Genomic DNA, 22,113 nt, shown 5'->3' with positions numbered 1-22,113 from the left:
TTCGTCTTACCATTCCCGTTTAAATCGAGTAGGCCTCCAATCATTCGACATAGATCATCAAGGTTTTTGATCTACAAAATCACAACTGAAGTCACAATCGCTGGTATAATAATAACGCTAGTACCATTTCTACAAACTAGGCATTTTTAAAATAAGCACTAATAAACCCTGATTATATAATTTCCTCTATCCAAACTGTAAGTTTGTGGTTTATGCCGTCAGGGTTTGTTAGACAAGTGTATCTCCAGAGAATTCAATTTAACAAGACTACTTGCTCATAAAGGCGAAGATGTATAAACAACTGGCCCGCATATGCACTATGACCCACGAATAATCTCACAGACCTTGGCAAGTCATGAAAATAGTAATGTCGCCCACCTACACGAAATACATCACTCCTGTTTTTCAGACTAGTAAAAAATGACTGATCTTACTGCAAACAAAGGATGTCATAGTGTGTCCGATAACACACGGAATCATTTTTATTCCTGACCCCACAATGCAGTAATGTGGTAGTTTTGAAGAGTTAACAGAGTAACTTGTTAGTAGCGTACTTTAAGTCTGTAGTATAGCATTTAAGAAATGTGACGTACTGAAACAAGTAGAGGTGAGCCATCTAAAGTAAAATTATCCATATCATTCACTCAAATAAACAGATCCAACCTGATTTTCAATTATTAACTCCTTATAGTTTTTGACTCATACGTAAGTAGAATTGAGAATTGGTATATCTGGCGCACAGCTTGCATATTGCGTTACTATGATTCGGAAGCGTGTTGCGTATATTGCGAAAATAAAAGGTTTCAGTCGTGAAGTGAAAATTGTAATTAAGTGATCGGCATATCTAACAGTTTTCAGAAAGATGTCAAACGGTTCTTCAGACCGATTAGGATAAAAGACTTCAGGGTTCTGAAAAATGGTGCACATGTGTTTTTTCTTTAACATTTATTTGAATAGGCATCGGTTTGGTGTTTTTTAAGAATCACCAGGACTTGAATGAAGCACTCAAAAAGAAGGGCGACATAGGTGGAAGGGCAGTCAAGATTGAGGAACACATTCAAGAAGAGAATGAAACGTCTTATGTACAAGAACCTGATCTACCTAAGTGGTTAGTTAAGACAAGTGACGAAATAGTATCTGCAATATTAGAGGTAAGTTTTACCACTTTTTTATTGCATTCTAGACCGGCCGGTTATTTGTCCGTAATCTGTCTTATGCCTGCACTGAACAAGACCTTGAAAAGTTATTTTCTGTTCATGGTTAGTCCCTATTGAATCGGACTATCATATATTTCTAGGATCCCTATCAGACATTCACTTAGCTTTCGACCATTGGTCTCAAGTGTCCAAGGGGTTTGCGTTCATCACTTTCCTGTTCCCATCTGACGCTGTGAAAGCCTACAAATCACTAGATAAAACAAAGTTTATGGTGAGTAATTCGGTATACTTATTATACTTTTTACATAATTTTAAAAATGCTTAAGCGTTGTTCGTTTTCTTAACACGATTCTTTTGCGATCGATTTCCACATGTATGGTAACAATATATCACTGCAGTTAACTTCCTCTGGAGTTTTGTAGATACCAAATATTGAAATATATGATGGGTTTATAAAACTCTGTTCGTCAAAAATATCTGGTCCTTTACCAAAATCATAAATGGCTACCACTGGCCTGCAATGTTTGCCAAATATTCAAGTTCTAACTTGCAGCGACCTTTCGAATGAATGCAATCTAGTAAATACAGGTCAGTCAACTTAGAACCTGGTGTGTATGTACATCGGTTCACGTTACCATACCTCATTAGCACAGAGAGATAAAGTTGTCAGGCCAAATTCCAGTATAGTACAGGTAGTCACAGTATCAGTGGTAATAGTAAAAGTTTAGGATGGAAGATACTTTCCGAAGAGAAGATACAAATTCGTGGAGCAAAAAACAAAGAGAGGGTGTAAGGAATTAAAAACCTCAGAATTCGAGGGAAGACAAAGAATGGTTGCGCGTGCGCCACTGCAAACGATTATCGGCCATGTCGTTCAAGGTCGCTAACCATTGGTCACGATAGTTACGCGGACCTCAACCGGGTAGTCTATGCCTACTAACATGGCTAAGTCCAATTGTCAATGACTTCAGTGACTGGTGCCATGTCTTGGTTTGGCCGCCCTTAGCTTTCGTCCAGCCTACTCGTGTATCAGAAAAATCATCGCTCGTCAAGACAGGTGGTGGTTGAGTATACGTAACACATATCCAAACCACCTCAGCTGATGAATACCTACTACCTCATCAATCGACTTCCCATCCTTGTACCTAGTACTGTATTCCCAACTCAGACATTACTCACTCTGTAGTCGCAAAATACACGGGCAATGCTTCGTAGACACCTACGATTGAATATCAGTAACCTACGAATATCCGCTATTCTTAATGGTCATGTTTCACATCCAGAAAGTAGGACGAAGTGAACTGCTGCTCAGTAAAGTCGCCCTTTGGTTGGAAGATAGATATCTCACCTGCACTACAAGTGACGCAAGTTGGCAAAAGCCAATCGAACCTTCAGAATCCATGTCGAGATTTCGTCAGATATCAGACCATCAATACTGATGAGACGATGCGTTTAGCTACTTCACTATCTATCATTAATTCAGGTGATGACGCAAGCCAAGTGTGAAGTAACATTTTCCATTTGGAGGAAGATAACCGCACCCCAAACATAGTTGGATTGTTGTTTAAGGTGGTCACAAGTTCTCATTTTGTCAGCATTTCATCAACAGAACTATATCATCTGTGTATTCTGATTCAACAAGTTAATCTCCTTGTAGAAGATCAATTCCTGAAAGTGTTCTCTGTAAAGGCATGTTTGTGACCAAGTTAAATAAAAGTAGAGAGAGCGGATAACCCTAATGAACACCACTTGAAGTGCCCAGTTTCGGTGACCATTCGCTGTGCACTCTGACTCGACCAGTAGTGTTCGAGTAGAGGGCATTTATAAGGTTAATGAACTTATTTGGTATGCCTTTCAATGACAGACTGCCACAGAACCTCACGACCAATGGAGTCGAACACCACCTTAATGTCAAGAAATACAACCATAGAGGGACGTCGGAAAGTATGTCTATCTTCCAGAATCTGCCGAAGGGTGAATATTTGATCTATACATTCACATCGAGGTCTGAAACTAGCCTAGTTTTCTTGAGTTCGCGCTTCACGAGCTCTGGTTAGACGTCGAAGTATTGGTGAGGCTAATATTCTAGTCACTATATTAGTTGGACGTATTGCTCTGTGATTGTCGTAAAAGGGTGTTTGTTCTGTTTTATAAACTGGGATGATCAGCGATCGAGACCAGTCAGATGGGTTACGTCCAGTCCAGAGATTTTAACTAAGATTTCAGTTAATCTGACTGCTAAAACTGGGCTACCATCCTCAAAAATCTCAGGGACTAGTCCATCAGGCCGTGCTACTCTCCCTCACATAAGTTTATTTATAGCCTTTACAATCTCACTAAGAGTTGGAGGACGTGTATCAGTTTGCCATTCATGTAGCTTGGAGATAATAAGCAACTGAACTATGGCTGAAGGCTCACGATTATTACGTAGGCTTTTTATTAACCTACGCTCGAATTGCCTCCACTTCTCGTCGTGTTCAGCAGCCAGGAGAGATGAGTTTTCGAGCACCTATCAGTTTTGTAGACGCCGCTGAAATTTGCTGATTTTTCTTAGCCTTTTGGTCCAAGTTAGTAGTTGTTATCACTGCTATTTCCAAAAGTTTTTGGATATCGTATCAAGCTATCATAGGATAAGTATCACGTCTACGGGTAACTCCTCTAGTAGTTCCTGAAATATATTCCCAACTTTTTCATCAAGTTGATTTCTAAGAGGTTTCGTTGCTGTGGTTTTTCTATGGCCTGTAAGACGCAAACAATTATGTGCTCGAACTAGAGCATTGTCAGAGTCTACACACGTGATCCTTAGTGAGACAGTCTTTTAGCGAGGCCGTCCAATGATGGCTAGACGCAATGTTATCTATTTGAGTCCATCGATCAGTCGATGGTCGCTACGTCAGACGATGTTTCTCCCTATGTTTAAAGTTGGTGTTTACCAGAAATAGACGATTATTTGAGCATCGTTGCAACAGACGGTCACCATTATCTGTTCGCTGAACATCAACACCGTAGTAACCGCCCAAATGCCTTTCAGTTTGATTTAGTTTACCTATTCGAACACCGAAATTACACGCCACTATCACTACATCAGAGAGTTCAGCTTTTTGAAGGAGGTTGGATAGTTTCCCATAAAATTTATCTTTAACTTCAATTGAGCTGCAGTGGGAACGTAGGCAGAAACAACGAGAAGGAAACGGTGAGTCCCATCAATACTGATGAGACGATGCGTTTAGCTACTTCACTATCTATCATTAATTCAGGTGATGACCCAAGCCAAGTGTGAAGTAACATTTTCCATTTGGAGGAAGATAACCGCACCCCAAACATAGTTGGATTGTTGTTTAAGGTGGTCACAAGTTCTCATTTTGTCAGCATTTCATCAACAGAACTATATCATCTGTGTATTCTGAGTACTCGGTGTTGGTTTGAGTGTTAGTGGTATTAACCTTCCACCCAAACCAAAGTAGAACAGGTCTTGATCATTAACCGAAAAATTTTACTACTAAGCCGTTAATCTAAGAAAACAACTACGTGGGTATTTATACATGGTATGTCAAGTGCTTCCTGTCATTTAATTTATGATATGAACCAGTATTGCTTACTTTTTGTGAGGACCCGACGCAGAAGTAAATTTTCACTTTTTAGTAGCATAAGTGCATCCTAAATGTTTTAGGAGTCCACAAGTAACTCAAGATACTATACAAATTTATATATGGTCTGTAATCCTAATTTTATTTGAATGTTATTGTGAGCACTGGAAGTCTCTTTACCTAGTTAATTTAGGTACTACAATAAGTAGATTAATTTAATCTGGAACTTTGTGTTACTGACAATCCTATATTAGTCAAAATTAGTTGAATTTACAAAGTAAAGAGGCTTATGATGCGAAAAACTGCATAAATTGACGAGTCGCCAAGGTATAACTGAAATGCCATAGCATGTTTATACATTTCAACAGGAAAATTTAACCGAAGAAATACAATTTTGAAGAACACTACTCTTGCAGTTATTCAGATCGTTGGCTAAAATAATCATATTTAATAATAAGAAATGTATCTAGACCATCATGTTTGTCACTAACATTCTAAGTTACGTATTTTATGGTTAAAATACGGTTGTCTTGCTTATCGGTCTGTGTTGTATGTCGCTAAGTTACAAAATATTTAAACCCTATGAAACAAAGTGCAACCGTTAGACTTCATTGAATTCATGTATTTCAGCTTTAGGCATTGAATTTAAATAAGTCGGTCAGTTTTCGTTTTTTAGCTCTTATTTCAGTAGTAAGTTTGTCAGTCATTTAGTCGTCTCTCAAACTAATAATCTTTTCTGTAAATGTCCTAGTCAGTTTGGCTTTCCATCCTGATTCTGCTAGCGTTATAGTGTTTTCGAAAGTGTCAAACCTACTATATTACTGAGTACAATTCTGCAGCTCAGCTGAAAACAGGTCTTCATTATCAATATAAACTCTGCTACAAATATGCATTGACTAAAGTTGCCATACTACATTGAAGTGAGGTGAAATTATCAGAATAAGTAGCATAGGAGTCGGAGTGACATTAATATCAGTAATGGGCAGTAGAACTAAACATTGAGAATGTTCAAAAAGAAGACATGTGCCGAAGAATATACCCCTTAAAATACAAGGGGGAAATAAGAAGTGAACGCTTCTCTACCAATGCGATCGGTTGTAAACCGTATCACCTGGCTTTCTCAATTCCTGATTGTATCTGCATCCTCCAGCAGTCGTTGATCTCGTGGATTGATATTACGTGGTGATTTGGTCTCCTACCAACGTCCATCCAACATTCCGAGTCGAAGTGTGATGTGGTTGGTTATACATAACGTATATCCCAGCCAATTCGAACCCTAACAGTGTTATTTGGTATGTCTTAAGATTCCTGTAGCATGTGGATCATTTGACAGGCATTCCTTCTACAACCCTACAATCACATTTAAAAGCATACAGGTTTTCGAAAATTGCTTTGTTGGTTTATCGCCTTCACTTTAGCTTCTCAAGTAGTTTTTGTAAGTATTACTGTTTCCGAAATTCACTACGAACACTTGTCCTTTAGCTACCAAGATATACCATTATAATGGATTCCTCAACGGAAAATTGTTAAAGTAAGATTCTGACTCAACTACACTGAACGTAGGTTTCAGTAAACATTGGAAAAAGTAGAATGGCATACGATGTATTTTAAGCTAATTTTGAATCTTGCAGGATGAGGTCACAATAAATTAATTAAGAATGTAATGCTCATGCAAAGAGAAGTCAAATATGGAACTACAAATCTTGAGTTTCCGAGAAAGATGTTTGGGGAATCCTTCGATATCACCAAGGTCAGGTGCAATCACTATCTTCTAGGTTATCCAACAGATCCAATTAGTATTAGGAGCATCCATTGTTTACATAACTTCCTAATCTCACGATTCTAGGAAGCACCTATATATATATATATATATATATATATATATATATATATATATTGGTAGGTTAATTTATTGAAATTAATTTACTAATATTTTCATTATCTTGTGTTAAAAGAACTTACGGAATTTTTTTAGTGGTGGTTTTCCACTGTAAATCGTATGAAACCAATTGACTCATGATCTTAACCATTGAAATTACTACAATCCACAAAAACCCATCTGATATGAAACCATAATACTTTAGTATGTTTAACTTTCTCATGTGGTTTGAGAACCAGACTTCTGATAATGAATTAAGCTTACGACCTATAATATAAATTTACTCCAACCATTTAATAACCACTAATCTTTGCACTTCATTTTTACCTGGTGTGTTTGTAGGACAATTATTTAACAAGTTTTCATTATGATAAACATGTAATTGTTAACTAACTAGTTATTCTAAAATTACGTATGTATCTCACTATTCGATGTTTGTCAGTCTCAATGGAGTATTGTTAACTGTGTTTTAAATTAGTTATATTTTTACATCTAGGACAGGCTAATTCACATCCTCCCTGGTCAAGAAAACACAGAACCTAAGGACTCATTTAGAAAGCTTCTAAACAATTTTTATAGAAATGAGAATTTCGCTGATCCACCAAAGATGCTTCTATCAAGCTTTCAAAACGATCGATTTCAAGAATTGAAAAAGGATTCAAGCATTGGACATAATTGGAATGCTTTATTTATTCGTCCAGATGCTGTTGCTACATATTTAGCTGCGAAATTCGGTTTGACTATGGTAAAAGCTTTATTTTGATGAGTAATAGCTTTCAAATAATTTCTGAACTCTACGGCGATTATCAGAATACAAAGTACTATTCTCAATCAATAAATTCAGTATAAATCTTTCGATTTATTAGTGAATGCTAGTTTGAATTTACCCCTCTACGCCTAAAGTTTTCAGTACTTCTTAACCGTTCACTTATTCATGGTATTGTTATTTATTCAACAGGGAATTAACAATGCTGGATACAAAAGAAAAGATAACTGAAGATTTATTTGACACCAAAAATCGATCGAGAACTATTTATGAATACGCTGATTTTTGTGCGATTTTTCAGATCTATTAATAGTCACATATTGAACAAATTATACGGAGTAGCGCTTGATATTAATTAATAGACAATTTGAGTGTATGAAGACAATTTATAATGTCATAAAATTCAACTGTTATAATCAACAAATTTAACTAATGTAATGAGCTATTTAATTGTTCTACACTGATTGTAAAGTCCTTTGGGAAATACGAGAAATGTAAAGTGTATAAACGAGCCAGGCAGATTAAGAATAGTGATTATTCCATCTTATTGCGTATTTCAAAATCCAATTACTAACAACTTTGAAGTTGTAATGAGCTATGTAACAATTCAACAAAATGTACGAATGTTTTGCTATTTACGTGCTGAAAGCTGACAAACATAACAAGATTAAAGACTAGGAATTGATCTACTCGATTTTTAGAACTGTAGAGGAAGATTTACTGGTTTTTCAGGAGAAAAAACAATACAAACCAATATACCTAAAATACACAACATACAGGATTTTTGAAGTAAACTAAACGTTTTCACTGTGACATCACTTTATTAAAAAACATTAAAGTTTAAGATTGTGCATCGTGAATATTTGTGCAAGTTTTGTTAATCTATGTGGTTATAAAGAGGCAATGTTTTGTAGCTAAACTTGTAACCTTAACCCCTTCATCCTAGCTGATGTTAGTTTGGTATGAACACCCTAACTTTTTTTCCTTTACTGTAAGTGGTTATTTGAATGAAAAAGTTGATTACTCATGTCAAAACTCGTGATCTCTTGTAATTTTATCATTTTTTGTTTTAAATTCTTTTATAAATAAAAACTCCCTATTTGACTGACCAAAACATCGCTCAAGGTCGACCATTTACTTTACTTCTGTCGAAAATACATTAGTTAATGATTCATTTTCTACAGTTTAGCATTTGTTGAGCCACTTAAACTGGTGATCACATTATGACTTGAGTTCAATCAGCACTAAAGGGCTAAACAAAGGTAGCATTGGTCACAACTCAGCGATCAATCAACTGTAGATATCTCAGTCGAGGTGCTAGTAACTCAGTCGTAACTCTTCCGACTGAAAACTTGGGTGATCCTGATTCGAACTCCACATGGAACATAAGTTCCTTGAGTATTTCAAGAACGCCTTAATGAAGAGTGCGAACTAGCACAAAACGCGGGTTCGGCGTTCCGTGCTGATTATCCCCGAGCACCTAATAAATTTGCATGGCTACTTAATACTTTTCAAGGGATGTAATTTTTGTTATATTCACACTCTGATATTGTAATCCTACTTCTGTGCACATTAATTCCACAAAAGATCACACTTGTCATTCTAAATCAAACACTAACATGAATTTGTTATTTATTCTTCTTTTAAGGAACAAGTTTTAGATCCATCAGGAAATAAGTCAGTTGCTGTACGATTGGCACATGGTGAGACACAGTTAGTTGCTGAAATGAAAGAATTTTTAAAAACTCATGGTGTACGATTGGAAGCTTTCGAAAAGCACAATGATGAGACTGAGGTGAAAGAAACAGAAGATAATTCCGTTGTTGTTCACGAAACATCAGGTCAACGTAGTCGTTTAGAATCAAAGTCAAGATCAACTATTCGTCAATTATCAGGAACTGCATTTTTAATAAAAAATCTACCAGCTGGAACAACTGAGTTTGAAGTTCGAGATTTGCTTAAACGGTATACAAAAAGCTCTGTAACTGTTGATGCTAACACTCCTTCAATTCGTTCCGGATTAAAACGTGTTCTAGTACCCCCTTTAGGCATTACTGCTATTGTAGAATATGCCCATTCTCAACAAGCTCGGTTGATGTACAAAGCACTTGCATATGAACCGGTATGTTATTTTTTAATTAACTTACGCCTTTTATCTCTTTTGGAGAAGCATAGGCCACCCACCAGGATTCTCCATTGAACTCTTTCTTCGACAATCCCTTCCAGTTGTTTCCTCTGTAGTTCCCACACTTGCTGATATCTCCTTTCTTTGTTATCCTGATGAGGTGTCCTTTCCAGTATGTCGGGACTCGTTCCTCCTCCTAAATCTTCCTGAATAGGATGTAGAGCATATTTGCAGTTACTTCTATGTCTGACTCCAGTGCTTGAGTTGGTGCGTTGTTTGGTCCTACTACTTTACTACTGTTGATTTGTCTGTTTCGACTGTTTATAGAGTGATGTATTGGGAGGTTTGTGTGTGCTGTTTCGATATCTGGGGGGGGGTCACTGGGGCTGGTCTATTCAAGAGTTCTTCAAAGTGCTCTACCCGCTTGTTCCACTGTTCTTGAATCTCAGTGATTAATTGGCCTTCTTTGTTTCTGATTGATCTCTGGCTTACCATATTTCCCTACCAGTTTCTTCGTTGTATCATATATTTGTCTGGAATGTTCTTCTCTTGAATCTTTTTCTACTGTCATTTCTTGATGTCCCACTTATTTCTGCTTGTCGGCTCTAATTCTCCCCATCACTCTATTGTTTTTTTCTGCGTATGTTGCCTGTGATTTTACTCTATCTGCTCTTGTTTCAGTTGTTGTTAATTGCTGTCTCCTTGTTTTTCCTGTCTTGAAGACTGACCAGAATATCGATAAAGATCCATTCTTTATGAAGGTGTTTCTTGTGGCTCTCAGCATATGTTACTTTGAAATTAGTGCTTCTTTGATACCTTCCCAGTTGTTCCCCATAGTAGCTTCTTCTTCTCTGAGCAGATCTTGTAAGATTTGGAAGCTGTTGATGAAAGCTATTTTGAATTCTTCGAGTTCGTCAGTATCTCAGAAGAAGGCTGTACTGAACCTCTTTAATGTTGTTTCTCTAGTTGTCCGGTGCTTCTCTACCTTCGAGTTCATCTTGGCAACCACCAGATGGTGATCTGAAGTGATGTCAGCTTCTCTCCTGGTTCTCACGTCTTCCATTGACCTACTGGATTTTTTGTTGATGCAAATATTATCAATTTAGTTCTGTGTAGTGTGATCGGGTCAAACACATAGCTTTTTGTATGGGTTTGTGGGGGGAATATAGTGTCACGTATAGCCACTTAGTTCAATCCATTCCCTCATTTGCACAGCTGTTTATTTGGTCCTCCCAGTCTCCTACACTGTACGGATACTCCGTGTACCTATATGAATTGTTGCTCTGGTTGTTAGAAAGGGCATCGACCTTGTGGCTTCCAAAGAATCACGGATTTCACCATGAGGCTTCATAATTCTTCGAAATGAAGATCTTTCAACTCGGAGGGTAGAGCTTTAATGATTCAAGTAGTTTTTTTCTGTTTAGCGTTTTTTTAGCAAGGTTTTTTTTGCGGGATGCCGTTGCTGATCTTATTTTCAACCCTCTTTGTTTATCTGGGCTTGAAACTCGGAGTAGCCCTAGATGGGCTACAGAGGGAGTTTACATATATATATATATATATATATATATATATATCAGTGGTTATGCATATAAATCGGTTCAGCTCATAAACTTCCTTCTCCATTCTATGTTTTTCACTCGATTCACAGGTGGTTGGTGGCTTGCGTGTAGGAAGTTTGTGTATCAGTATCGATCTCAGACGCTGCGCGTTATTACATTAACCATTTAATTGCAAACTTTCTGGACTACCAAACTTTGCACCACAATACCTGACAGTTACTACCTGAATCTTTTTGCACTAACTAATGTAGTTGAGTCTTTTAAGTACTTTGGTGGCCGATCAGGATTTTTGTAAAGTGAGAAAGTTATTAGTTAGAATAACCCAGGTTGATCAATTCCCCTGTTTTATACAAGTAACGCATTTATCAATTGAAGTTTTAGGTGTGTTATGATGTGTCAAGTCTGATTCAGATACAAACTCTTTCTTCACGCTTGTCCACCTAGTGACAAAAGTGAGAAGACTGAGGAATTGCTATTAGTTTATAACTGACAAAACCGAATGAGTGGGTACACAAATCGTTGATTTATATACATTTGTCCTTACCAAGAAAATAACACAAGCCAAGATCTTGAATGGAAGTTTAATCAATTTCCTATCATAGTGTATCTCATTTATAATTTCCTGACCACTGTTTGGTCCTGAGATGTCATATAAACTCAGGTACATAATATACCTAGATTTACCTAGTCTGCTAGTATACTCAGACGTGAACCACACTGTTTATGTAATGATTAGCAATACTACTACTCAGCAATCCAAAGCAATTTAGGTGGAATTCGAATTTGAACGTGAGACAAATTATTGATTGGAAGTCGATTACTAAACCACTTTTCTTTTATATAGTAGAATTTTTGATAAAGGTCTTGATCTGAATATCGAAGCAGAAAAATATTGATTTAATACTGGATAGTTCATAACATTTACAAAACCCCTTCGTAAGCGACAGTTTTATTGACTTTATTCCGTAGGTAACTTTTTTCACAAAGTCCAGTCATACCGGCTGCTGAAGAATTAGAAGTAAACGTAATGATCACTCATCATTTGGAAGTAATATATTTAAGTTCACATAATAATTTTTTTCTATCAGTTAGATCATTTTCAGTTTTCTGACAGAAGTTGTAGAACTTTTAGATAATTCCACGTAAATTTCACTTTATATTCCCCTTTTTAGTTTAGAGATAGTGTTCTGTTTCTACAGTGGTTACCAGATGGGGCTCTGAAATCATCCACTCCTGATGATAATGAATATGAGGAAATAAAATCCGAAGCTTCCACACATAAGCCGAAAAGGACGAAACACGAGAAATCATCTGTTGATAAGGTTAAAAAAATTGAGTGAGTTGTTTTTTGTTGATTGACGTGCTGCATATATAAGATATATAAATGAATTTCTGAACTCAACTTTTTTTCAAGAATCAGTCAAGGTGTCGAATTGCAGGTTCAGTCCTGCCGTCACCTAATTAAGTCTGACAGTAGTAGTAGTACTAACCCTCGTAAAACTGAAGCTTGTCCCGAATCCGTGTACACAAAGCTTCGTATTGAAAATAAGTCAGTTAAATTCGTATCAATTATGTAAGGGGTTTTTGGAAATGATTGAATTTTACAGGTTATATCACGAAGTGACATTAGAAAACTGTCGAAAAATAGAAAGCACTGGCTATCTTTTTGTCCTAGTATGGGCCTCACCAAACACAGTTGTCACCCGCCGGAGATCGAACTCAACACCTTTAGGTCTCGCAGTGAGCGCCTACAAAGTTTGCATCCAGTGACTTACGTTTTTGACTTCAGTTAATTCGTTATACTGCGTATCCATTTTCCAAAACTGTTACATAGTAATTGCTTCACTTTGGAAATGGGTGAACTCCAATAGTCAAGGCATCTTACTAGAGGTCTCTAATGCACTGTGCTGAGGAGTTCCATACTACGACGAAACACCTGTCCAGTGCTTTCTGTTTTTCAGTAGTTGTTTAGCTACGGTCAGTTTATGATTTAAACTACACTGTTATCATTTATTTATTTTTACCAATCGACATCATAATGTTGATTAAGTTTTCCACTTCATTTCCTCATCCTAGGCAATCTGACGATGAATTTGAACTGATCACATCCATTCCAACTGGTAAACGCAAGTTCAGAGATGATCATGATGATGAAGATACAGTAGCAGTTATGGATCACTCATCTCATCATGACAATGAAAACATTTCATATCAAATATCAAAATCTCAACGAGTTAAAAAATATTTAAATAAAAAACAAAAGATTGAACAAATAGCTAACAATAAATCAAGTGAATTGGAACTAATCGACAAATTTATGGGACATAAAAGTAAAAAAGTAAAATTCACTAACGATGTTAACGTTGAATGTGTCAATCAACTACACTCAAATAATGAAAATAGGATAAATAAATGTGATACTACTACTAATATTAACGAACAACACAAAGAGGAAATTAATATTAAAAAATCAATACCATCAAAACAGTTGAAAAAGAATAAAATTTTAATTGTACGTAATATTCCATTTCAAGCTACACAAAAAGAATTGATTGAGTTATTTCAACCTATTGGTGGTCTTGTCAATGTTCGATTACCAAAAAAACCAACTAGCGGACATCGTGGATTTGCATTCGTTGAATTCGACACAATGGACAAATCAAAAGTTAGTAGATCGGAGGTGGTGGTTGTTAGATTCTCTGGATATCATGAATTAATCTTAGTTCAATATACATTGGAAACGAAGAAGCGGTGAACAGTTGTTTTGTCCTAGGATATGACTACTTAACAGCGCGCATCCACCCATCCCATTGGGAATAGAACCTAGAACCTTCAATCTCTCACGGAAACCTTTAACATCTAGACTACTGAGCCGAGATCCACTAGTTTATATGTCTAACTTCAACCAGTTTAATGTTAGTTAAATAAAACCTAAGAGAAGTAGTAGCAACGCTATGCATGTATCTCAAACTAATGTGTGGGAGTTGTTTAGAATACCTTGGTTCCAAATTTTACTCCAACTATGATTTTCTTCTAGTACGTAGTATTCCTAAAGCGTCATACTTTACTGGATTCGGTCCAATTCAGAACAAGAACTGAGAGCGAACAGTGCTCGCTCCAATAATTCCAAGCAACAAAAGTGCTATAGTAAAAGGGTAGATTTTATATACAATTGAAACAAAAATCTAGCATTTTCTCGATTCGCCTAGTAGCACTGATCAGTGCACTTTGGTTCAAGTCTAATCAGATCTGCAATAGTCAGGGCTCTGTCTTCCTCAGAACTGATATTACTATCATGAAATTGTTAAGTACGAGCGTATAAGTGGAAAACAGAACTACAAAGGTTATTCTATGATGCATTATTGTATGTATGCCGATTACATGTTTGATAAATATTTGGTTTATGATATTTTTATATTGCCCTAATTGTATGCTCTCAGTTAACTGGTTGGTATTTATTTATTTAAACACAAAAATTGGTACAAGGAGGCACCTAATATATATGCGCCACACTTCGTCATTCGATTTGTGTCAGGGCTGGAATACTTCCCTGGCACCCAAATGGAAGCAAGTAGTTTCCTTATAGGACCACACCCTGAACCTTTGACTTAGAGGTCTTATCCACAAGGCAGTGGAGCAACGTTAGGAGATGCAGTCCCATGGTAGTCGGTGACCAACAGTATGTTCATACGCCATCTGTTTCCTTAGGGTCCTGGAGCCCATGTTCACCACTGGTTTAGAATCAGGGTTTTCCCATTGTCCTAGGTGGATCCTCCATATCCACTAACCTGGTTAATGTACTGGACATTCGCTTTTCATCCTCTCCCTTTCATAAACAACACCTTGACCACGAGAAGCCAGTGAGTGGGACTGCCCCCAAATGCCCTGGTACGGCCGAGAGTGGGGAGAGTCCGCTCTCCCTCTCGAAATGCTCTCACACGGCCACGCGTATATAGCCTCTGCCAGGGAAGTCCTACTCACTGCCTTCTCGTGGCGGTGGTGTTGTTTACGAAAATGAGAGGACGAAAAGCGAATGTCCGGCGCTTTAACCGGATTCAAAACCAATGGTGCACATGGGCTCCAGTATCCTGCGGGAACAAATGACGTATGAACCAATTGTTGGTCACCGGCTTCCATGGGACTGCATCTCCTTACGATGCTCCACTGCCTTGTGGATCAGACCTTCAGGTCGAAGGCTCGGGGTGTGGCCCCTAAGAAAACCACCTGCTTCGGTTTGGGCACCCGGGCAGTATCACAGCCCTCACACATATCGAATGAGATTTGTGTGGCGCATATGTATTTGGTGCCTCTTTGTACCATTATGTATGTGTTGAAATAAATAAATAAATAAATAAGTGAGTAGGACTACTCTGACAGTGGTTGTATACATGTTACCATGTGAGAGCATTTCGAGAGGGAGAGCTGGCTCTCCCACCCTGGGTCGTACCAGGGTATCAGGGGGCAGTGTCAATGTGTTTTGCCACTCACAAAGAGCTGATAAATTATCCCTCTTACTCAGCTTGTATCACGAATGACCCAGTCACGTATAAATTGCTGCTACTTATTTGTAGTGCGTTGTCTTGTAATTGGTGTATGGTATAATAGGAGTTTTTTTAGTCATAATAACATACAGTGAGTAAATCAGTTTATTTTGGTCGTGTCTTGATTGAATACGCTGGGGGAGTAGAGAGTTGTTTCTGTTTATCAGTGCCAACATACTTAATTACCATGTTAATAAAGCTAGGGTCACCAGTATAGTGAGAGTAAAGCGGACTTATCACTAGTGAACACATTCATTTATTAATCTTATTCAATACCCATATTAAAGTTGAATTTATAACAGAACTAACTTCAACAAGAAGATCCTTAGCAACCAGGTAGCAGCTGTTTCGTCCTATCATGAAACTCCTTGATACGACCAAGCGAAAGGTCAACCTCATGTTCTCCATTAGGTCTTGTAGTAAGTGCGCAGTAAAAGTAAAGTATTCCTCAATGATTAACTTGTTTGTTCATGTGGAACATATTATCAATCAACTAGATTATATTATGATACGATGTCATCTGTTTGTCCCTTTATTTAGATTGCATTGGAGACATTGGGCGTAGCTACGCATTTATTAGGTCGTCGTTTACTCATGGAATATGCACAAATGTAAAAATTATTGCAACATGTAATGGAATTTCTATTTTTGTAAATAATAATTCATTCAAATGAACTTATTTGTCGGTTACAGAACGTTTATTAAAGCAGAAATACGGTTTTGCTTTTTTTCTCGTTTATTTTACTGTAACTTGGTGTAATGTATAATGTATGCGAATGAGTTTAAATGTGAAAATACTTCAAAATAACAGTTTCTAATAGTAATCACTGTATTTAGATCAACAACAGGTTTATAAATCGTGTTTAACTCATTATTTTGTTACCTACTGTATATATACTGTAAATAAATACGCAATTTAGTTTGTACGTGAAAAATAACCATACTTTACATAAAAAATCTTAAAAATTTCTACCTCATATCTGATAAACAAATAAATGGACATGTAAACTCTTGGAATTCATTTTTATCCAATTAAAATCAGCACTGGTAAGCAGTGAAACCCAAAAAGCATTAAACAGCTATTTCATCCCAGATTTTTTTGTCGGACTTATCAGTAATGGGCGCTTTTACGCTAAAAATACAATTGAATCCTGAACAACCATGTATGATGAGCTCATCTTACCCAGATCTATCGATGTCAAAATCCGTACGTTCACATCCCCAACACCAGTCAATTCATGATAAATAGAGATAATCACTCAATACTATTAATGAGTAGCTGTCTTATTTCTCTTTCGAGATGATCAAACTCTACCGATCTCACTTTTTCACTACAATTTTGAGAACTGTCCTTCGAGTATCTGGAGACTACACTACTACTTCCTGCGTCCGCGCTGGCGTGGGTATGAGTTCGAGAGCTGGACAGAGTATGTTAGACTGGTTCCCAACAGACAATCGCTTGTGCTTTATCCTAATAAACAGGACTGTGAAAACTCAAAATTATAGGGACTCACCGTTTCCTTCTCGTTGTTTCTGCCTACGTTCCCACTGCAGCTCAATTGAAGTTAAAGATAAATTTTATGGGAAACTATCCAACCTCCTTCAAAAAGCTGAACTCTCTGATGTAGTGATAGTGGCGTGTAATTTCGGTGTTCGAATAGGTAAACTAAATCAAACTGAAAGGCATTTGGGCGGTTACTACGGTGTTGATGTTCAGCGAACAGATAATGGTGACCGTCTGTTGCAACGATGCTCAAATAATCGTCTATTTCTGGTAAACACCAACTTTAAACATAGGGAGAAACATCGTCTGACGTAGCGACCATCGACTGATCGATGGACTCAAATAGATAACATTGCGTCTAGCCATCATTGGACGGCCTCGCTAAAAGACTGTCTCACTAAGGATCACGTGTGTAGACTCTGACAATGCTCTAGTTCGAGCACATAATTGTTTGCGTCTTACAGGCCATAGAAAAACCACAGCAACGAAACCTCTTAGAAATCAACTTGATGAAAAAGTTGGGAATATATTTCAGGAACTACTAGAGGAGTTACCCGTAGACGTGATACTTATCCTATGATAGCTTGATACGATATCCAAAAACTTTTGGAAATAGCAGTGATAACAACTACTAACTTGGACCAAAAGGCTAAGAAAAATCAGCAAATTTCAGCGGCGTCTACAAAACTGATAGGTGCTCGAAAACTCATCTCTCCTGGCTGCTGAACACGACGAGAAGTGGAGGCAATTCGAGCGTAGGTTAATAAAAAGCCTACGTAATAATCGTGAGCCTTCAGCCATAGTTCAGTTGCTTATTATCTCCAAGCTACATGAATGGCAAACTGATACACGTCCTCCAACTCTTAGTGAGATTGTAAAGGCTATAAATAAACTTATGTGAGGGAGAGTAGCACGGCCTGATGGACTAGTCCCTGAGATTTTTGAGGATGGTAGCCCAGTTTTAGCAGTCAGATTAACTGAAATCTTAGTTAAAATCTCTGGACTGGACGTAACCCATCTGACTGGTCTCGATCGCTGATCATCCCAGTTTATAAAACAGAACAAACACCCTTTTACGACAATCACAGAGCAATACGTCCAACTAATATAGTGACTAGAATATTAGCCTCACCAATACTTCGACGTCTAACCAGAGCTCGTGAAGCGCGAACTCAAGAAAACTAGGCTAGTTTCAGACCTCGATGTGAATGTATAGATCAAATATTCACCCTTCGGCAGATTCTGGAAGATAGACATACTTTCCGACGTCCCTCTATGGTTGTATTTCTTGACATTAAGGTGGTGTTCGACTCCATTGGTCGTGAGGTTCTGTGGCAGTCTGTCATTGAAAGGCATACCAAATAAGTTCATTAACCTTATAAATGCCCTCTACTCGAACACTACTGGTCGAGTCAGAGTGCACAGCGAATGGTCACCGAAACTGGGCACTTCAAGTGGTGTTCATTAGGGTTATCCGCTCTCTCTACTTTTATTTAACTTGGTCACAAACATGCCTTTACAGAGAACACTTTCAGGAATTGATCTTCTACAAGGAGATTAACTTGTTGAATCAGAATACACAGATGATATAGTTCTGTTGATGAAATGCTGACAAAATGAGAACTTGTGACCACCTTAAACAACAATCCAACTATGTTTGGGGTGCGGTTATCTTCCTCCAAATGGAAAATGTTACTTCACACTTGGCTTGCGTCATCACCTGAATTAATGATAGATAGTGAAGTAGCTAAACGCATCGTCTCATCAGTATTGATGGTCTGATATCTGACGAAATCTCGACATGGATTCTGAAGGTTCGATTGGCTTTTGCCAACTTGCGTCACTTGTAGTGCAGGTGAGATATCTATCTTCCAACCAAAGGGCGACTTTACTGAGCAGCAGTTCACTTCGTCCTACTTTCTGGATGTGAAACATGACCATTAAGAATAGCGGATATTCGTAGGTTACTGATATTCAATCGTAGGTGTCTACGAAGCATTGCCCGTGTATTTTGCGACTACAGAGTGAGTAATGTCTGAGTTGGGAATACAGTACTAGGTACAAGGATGGGAAGTCGATTGATGAGGTAGTAGGTATTCATCAGCTGAGGTGGTTTGGATATGTGTTACGTATACTCAACCACCACCTGTCTTGACGAGCGATGATTTTTCTGATACACGAGTAGGCTGGACGAAAGCTAAGGGCGGCCAAACCAAGACATGGCACCAGTCACTGAAGTCATTGACAATTGAACTTAGCCATGTTAGTAGGCATAGACTACCCGGTTGAGGTCCGCGTAACTATCGTGACCAATGGTTAGCGACCTTGAACGACATGGCCGATAATCGTTTGCAGTGGCGCACGCGCAACCATTCTTTGTCTTCCCTCGAATTCTGAGGTTTTTAATTCCTTACACCCTCTCTTTGTTTTTTGCTCCACGAATTTGTATCTTCTCTTCGGAAAGTATCTTCCATCCTAAACTTTTACTATTACCACTGATACTGTGACTACCTGTACTATACTGGAATTTGGCCTGACAACTTTATCTCTCTGTGCTAATGAGGTATGGTAACGTGAACCGATGTACATACACACCAGGTTCTACGTTGTGGCTGACTGAGTGAACGGCTGTCTGTAAAGTTAATAACTAGCAAGCTTATGATTGTGATCAACCTATTGATTTGCGTTAGAATGCGTGGTTGTATGAATAAACCCTAGTTTAATTTATCCAAACGTTTAATGGTTTGTAGTCATGCTTAAATTTTTCTATCTGATTTATTTTATCGTTTGTTTAAAAGCTAGTTTCAATAATAGCCGTTTTACTTGGAATATGGCTCACAGCTCAATACACGAATTTATACCTGATAAATGAGCTGAACGTAATGAAAAAATATGGTAAGTGAATTTCATCGCTGATCAACTCGTATAATTCGTGCTGCATTTTACATAGCCTTTTGAAGTATAAAAGTCTTTCTTGTAACCAATTAGAATACACCTGTGAAGATTCAAGTTAGTAAGGTCGCGCAATTTAGAAAATACATACAGAATACTACTACTACTACTACTACTACTACTACTACTACTACTACTACTACTACTACTACTACTACTACTACTACTACTACTACTACTACTACTACTACTACTACTACTACTACTACTACTACTACTACTACTACTACTACTACTACTACTACTACTACTACTACTACTACTACTACTACTACTACTACTACTACTACTACTACTACTACTACTACTACTACTACTACTACTACTACTACTACTACTACTACTACTACTACTACTACTACTACTACTACTACTACTACTACTACTACTACTACTACTACTACTACTACTACTACTACTACTACTACTACTACTACTACTACTACTACTACTACTACTACTACTACTACTACTACTACTACTACTACTACTACTACTACTACTACTACTACTACTACTACTACTACTACTACTACTACTACTACTACTACTACTACTACTACTACTACTACTACTACTACTACTACTACTACTACTACTACTACTACTACTACTACTACTACTACTACTACTACTACTACTACTACTACTACTACTACTACTACTACTACTACTACTACTACTACTACTACTACTACTACTACTACTACTACTACTACTACTACTACTACTACTACTACTACTACTACTACTACTACTACTACTACTACTACTACTACTACTACTACTACTACTACTACTACTACTACTACTACTACTACTACTACTACTACTACTACTACTACTACTACTACTACTACTACTACTACTACTACTACTACTACTACTACTACTACTACTACTACTACTACTACTACTACTACTACTACTACTACTACTACTACTACTACTACTACTACTACTACTACTACTACTACTACTACTACTACTACTACTACTACTACTACTACTACTACTACTACTACTACTACTACTACTACTACTACTACTACTACTACTACTACTACTACTACTACTACTACTACTACTACTACTACTACTACTACTACTACTACTACTACTACTACTACTACTACTACTACTACTACTACTACTACTACTACTACTACTACTACTACTACTACTACTACTACTACTACTACTACTACTACTACTACTACTACTACTACTACTACTACTACTACTACTACTACTACTACTACTACTACTACTACTACTACTACTACTACTACTACTACTACTACTACTACTACTACTACTACTACTACTACTACTACTACTACTACTACTACTACTACTACTACTACTACTACTACTACTACTACTACTACTACTACTACTACTACTACTACTACTACTACTACTACTACTACTACTACTACTACTACTACTACTACTACTACTACTACTACTACTACTACTACTACTACTACTACTACTACTACTACTACTACTACTACTACTACTACTACTACTACTACTACTACTACTACTACTACTACTACTACTACTACTACTACTACTACTACTACTACTACTACTACTACTACTACTACTACTACTACTACTACTACTACTACTACTACTACTACTACTACTACTACTACTACTACTACTACTACTACTACTACTACTACTACTACTACTACTACTACTACTACTACTACTACTACTACTACTACTACTACTACTACTACTACTACTACTACTACTACTACTACTACTACTACTACTACTACTACTACTACTACTACTACTACTACTACTACTACTACTACTACTACTACTACTACTACTACTACTACTACTACTACTACTACTACTACTACTACTACTACTACTACTACTACTACCAAATTATGCCCCACTGTTAAATAAGTAACGTTATCTTCTTTCTAACAATCTTCTCTTATAATGTAAAAATTCCATAGAACTATAAATCATACAAACTATTTCAGAGTTATAAATATTATTTGGCTGCAA

General features: G+C 37.2%; 1 protein-coding gene across 3 annotated transcripts; it reads left to right on the top strand.

Annotated features, from left to right (window-relative positions):
• The first annotated feature begins 717 nt into the window (after nt 1-717).
• Nucleotides 718-20,216, top strand: RBM19_1 (putative RNA-binding protein 19). 3 transcript variants are annotated; one of them, XM_051213571.1, is made up of 10 exons: nt 718-823; nt 859-919; nt 958-1,151; nt 1,184-1,259; nt 1,298-1,428; nt 7,120-7,368; nt 9,038-9,511; nt 12,246-12,409; nt 13,150-13,738; nt 16,155-16,629. In XM_051213571.1, exons 1-10 carry the CDS (start codon nt 761-763, stop codon nt 16,227-16,229), a joined length of 2,076 nt encoding a protein of 691 aa, XP_051073468.1. In that variant the 5' UTR covers nt 718-760; the 3' UTR covers nt 16,230-16,629. The 3 variants fall into 3 exon arrangements, with proteins under 3 accessions (XP_051073468.1, XP_051073467.1, XP_051073466.1); XM_051213570.1 differs by having other exon boundaries at nt 859-1,151; nt 16,155-16,631; XM_051213569.1 differs by having other exon boundaries at nt 1,298-9,511; nt 16,155-20,216.
• Nucleotides 20,217-22,113: the final 1,897 nt, after the last annotated feature.

This window comes from Schistosoma haematobium, chromosome 1 (genome assembly GCF_000699445.3).
Source record: "Schistosoma haematobium chromosome 1, whole genome shotgun sequence".
NCBI classification, from domain to species: Eukaryota; Metazoa; Platyhelminthes; class Trematoda; order Strigeidida; family Schistosomatidae; genus Schistosoma; species Schistosoma haematobium.
The sequence above is the reverse complement of the archived record's forward strand: the minus strand, read 5'-3'. Positions and strand labels throughout refer to the sequence as shown.